The sequence below is a fragment of the Rana temporaria genome, chromosome 6 (genome assembly GCF_905171775.1).
Source record: "Rana temporaria chromosome 6, aRanTem1.1, whole genome shotgun sequence".
In the NCBI taxonomy this organism is placed as follows: domain Eukaryota; kingdom Metazoa; phylum Chordata; class Amphibia; order Anura; family Ranidae; genus Rana; species Rana temporaria.
This window is the reverse complement of record NC_053494.1, coordinates 83,863,890-83,873,515: the sequence shown is the minus strand read 5'-3', so window position 1 is coordinate 83,873,515 and position 9,626 is coordinate 83,863,890. Positions and strand designations below refer to the sequence as shown.

Below are 9,626 nucleotides of genomic sequence, written 5' to 3'. Positions count from 1 at the left end.
ACAAATAATGATCTTACAAAGGCATATTCAATACAGAATATTTTTGTTGAGAAAGCCATACCTTTTTGTCACTAAGTCCAGTAACCTGATCTACAAATTCTTCTTGGATCATAAATGCAGCTAGGTTGGCAGTGTAACTTGCCAAAAAAATCACAGCAAAGAAAGCCCAAATTGACACAATAATTTTACTGGTTGTGCCTTTTGGATTTTGGACAGGTACAGAATTATTGAAGACCAAACCCCAAAGTAGCCAGACAGCTTTTCCAATTGTAAATGAAGGTCCGTGTGGTGCTGAAAAAAGAAAGAAAATTGTCATTTTACAATATGCTTTGGATGACAAATGTAATACAGCCAGCAATGCCATAAACATACAGTAGATGTCTCCTAGTTAAAGGATTTCACATATGAGGACATGTTACATGTTTCACTAATTTTAATGGTGGAACTCGTAACATGTTCACACTCTTGCAGTGTCCACCCAGTCCACTGAATTTAGTGACAGCAAATAGGTATCTTTGCCCCCTGCTCGCTGTCGCTATTTAAAAAAAAAGGCGTCATTCATTTACAGAGTTCTGTGAATGGGAAATTACAAGTATCCACTTAGGACCTTTGTGTTAAGCACCCTGATAGTCCATTTATTCTTCCTGACAGTGTGTATCTGCCTGCCTGTAAAAAAAAAAAAAAAGGAAAAGCAGACAGATACACTTGACAAGTCTGCAGGAGTCCTGCATCACAATGGAAAATGTGTGCTGCTCAGGCTACAAGAAAAAGCAGTCCTACAGTATGTCCACCACTGTGAGTGCAGGCCAGGGAAGGAGCTCATCTCAGTTCCAAACAACTGATGAGAAAAGGATGGATCCCATGAAGCTGCACATCAATGCAAACCCGCTGGAATTGGAATAAATTGCAGTCTCAGCCTTAGCTCCCACCAAGCCATGTCCCCAACGCATTTCACTTTGCTTCTCAATAAATATTAGGTGTGCACGGGGCTGGCTGCAGGAAAACACACACACGGATCACAAAAAAAGACCATTATAGCCAGTTCCCAGAAAGAAAAAAATCATCCAAAAAATTAAAAAAGCACTCAAAGTATAGCAAAAAAAGAAAAAGATGCAAATATGCACAACTCCCTCTATAAAACGAAATAAATATATCATAATCCTGATTAAAAACAAATAAAGGGAAAAAAGTCTAAATGATTTACACATGAATAATTGAGTACTGTCCGTGATACTTTTATTTTCACCAACATACATTTTTCTGGACAAGGTTTTGACATCTGTCCCCTTCTTCAAGGTCGTAGTATGGTGGTCAGTGTAGTGATCAGTATAGTATGGTGGTCAGTGTAGTATGGTGGTCAGTGTAGTATGGTGGTCAGTGTAGTTGACAGTATAGTATGGTGGTTAGTATGGTGGTCAGTGTAGTTGACAGTGTAGTATGGTGGTCAGTGTAGTTTGGTGGTCAGTGTAGTGGACAGTATAGTATGGTGATCAGTGCAGTATGGTGGTCAGTGTAGTGGACAGTGTAGTTTGGTGGTCAGTGCAGTTTGATGGTCAGTATAGAGGTCAGTGTAGTATGGTGGTCAGTGTAGTGGACAGTGTAGTATGGTGGTCAGTGTAGTATGGTCCTCAGTGTAGTATGGTGGTCAGTTTAGTGGACAGTGTAGTATGGTGGTCAGTGTAGTGAAAAGTATAGTTTGGTGGTCAGTGTAGTTTGGTGGTCAGTGTAGTGGACAGTATAGTTTGGTGGTCAGTGTAGTTTGGTGGTCAGTGTAGTACGGTGGTCAGTGTAGTGGTCAGTATAGTATGATGGTCAGTGTAGTGTACAGTGTAGATTTGTGGTCAATTTAGTTTGACGGTCAGTGTAGTGGACAGTATAGTTTGGTGGTCAGTGTGGTTTGGTGGTCAGTGTAGTATGGTGGTCAGTGTAGTGGACAGTATAGTACAGTGGTCAGTGTATTATGGTGGTCAGTGCAGTTTGGAGGTCAGTGTAGTGGACAGTATAGTACAGTGGTAGGTGTAGTATGGTGGTCAGTGTAGTATGGTGGCCAGTGTAGTTTGGTGGTCGGTGTAGTTTGGTGGTCAGTGTAGTTTGGTGGTCAGTGTAGTGGTCAGTGTAGTATGGTGGTCAGTGTAGTATGGTGGTCAGTGTAGTATGGTGGTCAGTGTAGTATGGTGGTCAGTGTAGTTTGGTGGTCAGTCTAGTGGTCAGTGTAGTATGGTGGTCAGTGTAGTATGGTGGTCAGTGTAGTTTGGTGGTCAGTGTGGTGGACAGTATAGTATGGTGGTTAGTATGGTGGTCAGTGTAGTTTGGTGGTCAGTATGGTGGTCAGTGTAGTTTGGTGGTCAGTGTAGTGGACAGTATAGTATAATGATCAGTGAAGTATGGTGGTCAGTGTAGTGGACAGTGTAGTTTGGTGGTCAGTGTAGTTTGGTGGTCAGTATAGTGGTCAGTGTAGTATGGTGGTCAGTGTAGTGGACAGTGTAGTATGGTGGTCAGTGTAGTATGGTGCTCAGTGTAGTATGGTGCTCAATGTAGTGGACAGTGTAGTATGGCGGTCAGTGTAGTGAACAGTATAGTTTGGTGGTCAGTGTAGTTTGGTGGTCAGTGTAGTGGACAGTATAGTTTGGTGGTCAGTGTAGTTTGGTGGTCAGTGTCGTTTGGTGGTCAGTGTCGTTTGGTGGTCAGTGTAGTACGGTGGTCAGTGTAGTGGTCAGTATAGTATGGTGGTCAGTGTAGTGTACAGTGTAGTTTGGTGGTCAGTGTAGTGGGCAGTATAGTTTGGTGGTCAGTGTAGTTTGGTGGTCAGTGTAGTATGGTGGTCAGTGTAGTACAGTGGTCAGTGTAGTACAGTGGTCAGTGTAGTACAGTGGTCAGTGTAGTTTGGAGGTCAGTATAGTGGACAGTATAGTACAGTGGTCAGTATAGTACAGTGGCCAGTGTAGTATGGTGGTCAGTGTAGTTTGGTGGTCAGTGTAGTTTGGTGGTCAGTGTAGTTTGGTGTTCAGTGTAGTGGTCAGTGTAGTATGGTGGTCAGTGTAGTATGGTGGTCAGTGTAGTTTGGTGATCAGTGTAGTTTGGTAGTCAGTGTAGTTTGGTGATCAGTGTAGTTTGGTGGTCAGTGTAGTTTGGTGGTCAGTGTAGTTTGGTGGTCAGTGTAGTGGTCATTGTAGTATGGTGGTCAGTGTAGTTTGGTGGTCAGTATGGTGGTCAGTGTAGTATGGTGGCCAGTGTAGTGGACAGTATAGTATGGTGGTTAGTATGGTGGTCAGTGTAGTGGACAGTATAGTATGGTGGTCAGTGTAGTTTGGTGGTCAGTGTAGTATGGTGGTCAGTGTAGTGGACAGTGTAGTTTGGTTGTGAGTTTGTTTGGTGGTCAGTGTAGTTTGGTGGTCAGTGTAGTATGGTGGTCAGTGTAATTTGGTGTTCAGTGTAGTTTGGTGGTCAGCTTAGTATGGTGGTCAGTGTAGTGGACAGAATAGTACAGTGGTCAGTGTAGTATGGTGGTCAGTGTAGTTTGGTGGTCAGTGTAGTATGGTGGTCAGTGTAGTGATCAGTGTAGTATGGTGGTTAGTGTTGTATGGTGGTCAGTGTAGTTTGGTGGTCAGTGTAGTGGACAGTATAGTATGGTGGTTAGTATGGTGGTCAGTGTAGTGAACAGTATAGTATGGTGGTCAGTGTAGTTTAGTCATCAGTGTAGTTTGGTGGTCAGTGTAGTTTGGTGGTCAGTGTAGTTTGGTGGTCAGTGTAGTTTGGTGGTCAGTGCAGTATGGCGGTCAGTGCAGTATGGCGGTCAGTGCAGTATGGTGGTCAGTGTAGTATGGTGGTCAGTGTAGTGGACAGTGTAGTTTGGTGGTCAGTTTAGTATGGTGGTCAGTGTAGTGGACAGTATAGTACAGTGGTCAGTGTAGTATGGTGGTCAGTGTAGTATGGTGGTCAGTGTAGTTTGGTGGTCAGTGTAGTATGGTGGTCAGTGTAGTTTGGTGGTCAGTGTAGTATGGTGGTCAGTGTAGTTTGGTGGTCATTGTAGTTTGGTGGTCAGTGTAGTGGTCAGTGTAGTATGGTGGTCAGTGTAGTATGGTGGTCAGTGTTGTATGGTGGTCAGTGTAGTTTGGTGGTCAGTGTAGTGGACAGTATAGTATGGTGGTTAGTATGGTGGTCAGTGTAGTGGACAGTATAGTATGGTGGTCAGTGTAGTATGGTGGTCAGTGTAGTATGGTGGTCAGTGTAGTTTGGTGGTCAGTGTAGTTTGGTGGTCAGTGTAGTATGGTGGTCAGTGTAGTATGGTGGTCAGTGAAGTGGTCAATATAGTATGGTGGTCAGTGTAGTATGGTGGTCAGTGTAGTATGGTGGTCAGTGTAGTGGACAGTGTAGTATGGTGGTCAGTGTAGTATGGTGGTCAGTGTAGTTTGGTGGTCAGTGTGGTGGACAGTATAGTATGGTGGTTAGTATGGTGGTCAGTGTAGTTTGGTGGTCAGTATGGTGGTCAGTGTAGTGGACAGTATAGTATGGTGGTCAGTGTAGTATGGTGGTCAGTGTAGTTTGGTGGTCAGTGTAGTATGGTGGTCAGTATGGTGGTCAGTGTAGTATGGTGGTCAGTGTAGTGGTCAGTGTAGTGGACAGTGTAGTATGGTGGTCAGTGTAGTATGGTGGTCAGTGTAGTTTGGTGGTCAGTGTGGTGGACAGTATAGTATGGTGGTCAGTGTAGTTTGGTGGTCAGTATGGTGGTCAGTGTAGTGGACAGTATAGTATGGTGGTTAGTATGGTGGTCAGTGTAGTGGACAGTATAGTATGGTGGTCAGTGTAGTTTGGTGGTCAGTGTAGTTTGGTGGTCAGTGTAGTATGGTGGTCAGTGTAGTGGACAGTGTAGTTTGGTGGTGAGTTTGTTTGGTGGTCAGTGTAGTATGGTGGTCAGTGTAGTATGGTGGTCAGTGTAATTTGGTGGTCAGCTTAGTATGGTGGTCAGTGTAGTGGACAGTATAGTACAGTGGTCAGTGTAATATGGTGGTCAGTGTAGTTTGGTGGTCAGTGTATTATGGTGGTCAGTGTAGTGGTCAGTGTAGTATGGTGGTCAGTGTTGTATGGTGGTCAGTGTTGTATGGTGGTCAGTGTAGTTTGGTGGTCAGTGTAGTGGACAGTATAGTATGGTGGTTAGTATGGTGGTCAGTGTAGTTTGGTGGTCAGTGTAGTTTGGTGGTCAGTGCAGTATGGTGGTCAGTGTAGTATGGTGGTCAGTGTAGTATGGTGGTCAGTGTAGTGGACAGTGTAGTTTGGTGGTCAGTTTAGTATGGTGGTCAGTGTAGTGGTCAGTGTAGTTTGGTGGTCAGTGTAGTTTGGTGGTCATTGTAGTTTGGTGGTCAGTGTAGTATGGTGGTCAGTGTAGTGGTCAGTGTAGTATGGTGGTCAGTGTTGTATGGTGGTCAGTGTAGTTTGGTGGTCAGTGTAGTGGACAGTATAGTATGGTGGTTAGTATGGTGGTCAGTGTAGTGGACAGTATAGTATGGTGGACAGTATAGTATGGTGGTCAGTGTAGTTTGGTGGTCAGTGTAGTATGGTGGTCAGTATGGTGGTCAGTGTAGTTTGGTGGTCAGTGTAGTGGTCAGTGTAGTATGGTGGTCAGTGTAGTGGTCAGTGTAGTATGGTGGTCAGTGTAGTGGACAGTGTAGTATGGTGGTCAGTGTAGTATGGTGGTCAGTGTAGTATGGTCGTCCGTGTAGTATGGTGGTAGTGTAGTGGTCAGTGTAGTATGGTGGTCAGTGTAGTTTGGTGGTCAGTGTAGTATGGTGGTCAGTGTAGTTTGGTGGTCAGTGTGGTGGACAGTATAGTATGGTGGTCAGTGTAGTTTGGTGGTCAGTATGGTGGTCAGTGTAGTGGACAGTATAGTATGGTGGTTAGTATGGTGGTCAGTGTAGTGGACAGTATAGTATGGTGGTCAGTGTAGTTTGGTGGTCAGTGTAGTTTGGTGGTCAGTGTAGTATGGTGGTCAGTGTAGTGGACAGTGTAGTTTGGTGGTGAGTTTGTTTGGTGGTCAGTGTAGTATGGTGGTCAGTGTAGTATGGTGGTCAGTGTAATTTGGTGGTCAGCTTAGTATGGTGGTCAGTGTAGTGGACAGTATAGTACAGTGGTCAGTGTAATATGGTGGTCAGTGTAGTTTGGTGGTCAGTGTAGTATGGTGGTCAGTGTAGTGGTCAGTGTAGTATGGTGGTCAGTGTTGTATGGTGGTCAGTGTTGTATGGTGGTCAGTGTAGTTTGGTGGTCAGTGTAGTGGACAGTATAGTATGGTGGTTAGTATGGTGGTCAGTGTAGTTTGGTGGTCAGTGTAGTTTGGTGGTCAGTGCAGTATGGTGGTCAGTGTAGTATGGTGGTCAGTGTAGTATGGTGGTCAGTGTAGTGGACAGTGTAGTTTGGTGGTCAGTTTAGTATGGTGGTCAGTGTAGTGGTCAGTGTAGTTTGGTGGTCAGTGTAGTTTGGTGGTCATTGTAGTTTGGTGGTCAATGTAGTATGGTGGTCAGTGTAGTGGTCAGTGTAGTATGGTGGTCAGTGTTGTATGGTGGTCAGTGTAGTTTGGTGGTCAGTGTAGTGGACAGTATAGTATGGTGGTTAGTATGGTGGTCAGTGTAGTGGACAGTATAGTATGGTGGACAGTATAGTATGGTGGTCAGTGTAGTTTGGTGGTCAGTGTAGTATGGTGGTCAGTATGGTGGTCAGTGTAGTTTGGTGGTCAGTGTAGTGGTCAGTGTAGTATGGTGGTCAGTGTAGTGGACAGTGTAGTATGGTGGTCAGTGTAGTATGGTGGTCAGTGTAGTATGGTCGTCCGTGTAGTATGGTGGTAGTGTAGTGGTCAGTGTAGTATGGTGGTCAGTGTAGTTTGGTGGTCAGTGTAGTATGGTGGTCAGTATGGTGGTCAGTGTAGTATGGTGGTCAGTGTAGTGGTCAGTGTAGTATGGTGGTCAGTGTAGTGGACAGTGTAGTATGGTGGTCAGTGTAGTATGGTGGTCAGTGTAGTTTGGTGGTCAGTGTGGTGGACAGTATAGTTTGGTGGTCAGTGTAGTTTGGTGGTCAGTATGGTGGTCAGTGTAGTGGACAGTATAGTATGGTGGTTAGTATGGTGGTCAGTGTAGTGGACAGTATAGTATGGTGGTCAGTGTAGTTTGGTGGTCAGTGTAGTTTGGTGGTCAGTGTAGTTTGGTGGTCAGTGTAGTATGGTGGTCAGTGTAGTGGACAGTGTAGTTTGGTGGTGAGTTTGTTTGGTGGTCAGTGTAGTATGGTGGTCAGTGTAATTTGGTGGTCAGTGTAGTTTGGTGGTCAGCTTAGTATGGTGGTCAGTGTAGTGGACAGTATAGTACAGTGGTCAGTGTAGTATGGTGGTCAGTGTAGTTTGGTGGTCAGTGTAGTATGGTGGTCAGTGTAGTGGTCAGTGTAGTATGGTGGTCAGTGTTGTATGGTGGTCAGTGTTGTATGGTGGTCAGTGTAGTTTGGTGGTCAGTATAGTGGACAGTATAGTATGGTGGTTAGTATGGTGGTCAGTGTAGTTTGGTGGTCAGTGTAGTTTGGTGGTCAGTGTAGTTTGGTGGTCAGTGCAGTATGGTGGTCAGTGTAGTATGGTGGTCAGTGTAGTATGGTGGTCAGTGTAGTGGACAGTGTAGTTTGGTGGTCAGTTTAGTATGGTGGTCAGTGTAGTGGTCAGTGTAGTTTGGTGGTCATTGTAGTTTGGTGGTCAGTGTAGTATGGTGGTCAGTGTAGTGGTCAGTGTAGTATGGTGGTCAGTGTTGTATGGTGGTCAGTGTAGTGGACAGTATAGTATGGTGGTTAGTATGGTGGTCAGTGTAGTGGACAGTATAGTATGGTGGACAGTATAGTATGGTGGTCAGTGTAGTTTGGTGGTCAGTGTAGTATGGTGGTCAGTATGGTGGTCAGTGTAGTTTGGTGGTCAGTGTAGTGGTCAGTGTAGTATGGTGGTCAGTGTAGTGGACAGTGTAGTATGGTGGTCAGTGTAGTATGGTCGTCCGTGTAGTATGGTGGTAGTGTAGTGGTCAGTGTAGTATGGTGGTCAGTGTAGTGGACAGTATAGTATGGTGGTTAGTATGGTGGTCAGTGTAGTGGTCAGTATAATATGGTGGTCAGTGTAGTTTGGTGGTAAGTGTAGTTTGGTGGCCAGTGTAGTTTGGTGGCCAGTGTAGTGGGCAGTGTAGTTTGGTGGTGAATTTGTTTGGTGGTCAGTGTAGTTTGGTGGTCAGTGTAGTATGGTGGTCAGTGTAGTGGTCAGTGTAGTATGGTGGACAGTGTAGTTTGGTGGTCAGTGTAGTATGGTGGTCAGTGTAGTGGACAGTGTAGTACAGTGGTCAGTGTTGTACGGTGGTCAGTGTAGTACAGTGGTCAGTGTAGTACAGTGGTCGGTGTAGTACGGTGGTCAGTGTAGTTTGGTGGTCAGTGTAGTTTGGTGGTCAGTGTAGTGGACAGTATAGTATGGTGGTTAGTATGGTGGTCAGTGAAGTTTGGTGGTCAGTGAAGTTTGGTGGTCAGTGTAGTATGGTGGTCAGTGTAGTTTGGTGGTCAGTGTAGTGGACAGTATCGTATGGTGGTTGGTATGGTGGTCAGTGAAGTTTGGTGGTCAGTGTAGTATGGTGGTCTGTGTAGTATGGTGGTCAGTGTAGTGGACAGTATAGTATGGTGGTTAGTATGGTGGTCAGTGTAGTGGATAGTGTAGTGTAGTGGATAGTGTAGTGTGGTGGATAGTGTAGTATAGTGGACAGTGTAGTATAGTGTGTAATGGTCAGTAAAGTAATCAGGTGGGTCAGGGACTCTGGTAGTGTCTAAGTTGGGGGGGTGGGCGGCGCAAATTTCTTGCCTTGCCCCGGGTGCTGACAACCCACGCTACGCCACTGCCCCAAGGGACATAAAGCAATTCATAATAGTGGGTAAGATGAGATCCCACTCAAAATTCAAACCCCTGGGGAATCAGGAGTATATTTTAATATCCACACACCTCTCTCTTACAAAGGAGTGACAATGATTCACCACCATGGGCAGGACAGTCTACCCTCTACATTTTTGTAATGGGTTGAATGGATTTAAATGTTTAGCCAGGTTAGTATTTTCATTTCTTCTTATGTCAGAGAAGTGATCCCTCATTCTATCACTCAATCTTCTGGTTGTCCTGCCTACGTTCTGAATGTTGCACTCAGTACATGTGGCCACATGGGGGCAGATCCACGTACATCGGCGCATATATAGACCGGCGTAGCGCATCTCATTTACGTTACGCCGGCTCAACTTAGAGAGGCAAGTGCTGTATCCACAGAGTATTTCCGCACAATGTTGCACCGGCGCAACGTAAATTTCGAGGCGTAAGCCGCCGTAATTGAAAGTGGGAAGGAAGTGGGCGTGTTCCATTGAAATGAGCCGTGACCCCATGCAAATGAAGGGCCGGCCGGACTGCGCATGCGCATGACGCTGACTATGGTCAGCGCCTCTCTGCGCATGCTCAGAACTCGGCTCGGCGTAATCAGTAGTGTTGAGCAGAATATGCCATATTCGATTTCGCGATATATCTCGAATATATATTCGAATATTCGAGATATATTCGCTAAATTCGAATATTCGTGATATTTTATCGAAAGTAAATG

General features: G+C 45.3%; 1 protein-coding gene across 1 annotated transcript in view; it reads right to left on the bottom strand.

Annotated features, from left to right (window-relative positions):
* Positions 1–9,626, bottom strand: part of GRIN2A (glutamate ionotropic receptor NMDA type subunit 2A) — a 1,843,544-nt gene that overhangs the window by 459,907 nt on the left and 1,374,011 nt on the right. The window contains exon 9 of the mRNA XM_040356964.1: positions 62–291. Coding sequence (XP_040212898.1) covers positions 62–291 — 230 coding nt within the window. The remainder of the gene's footprint in view (positions 1–61; positions 292–9,626) is intronic.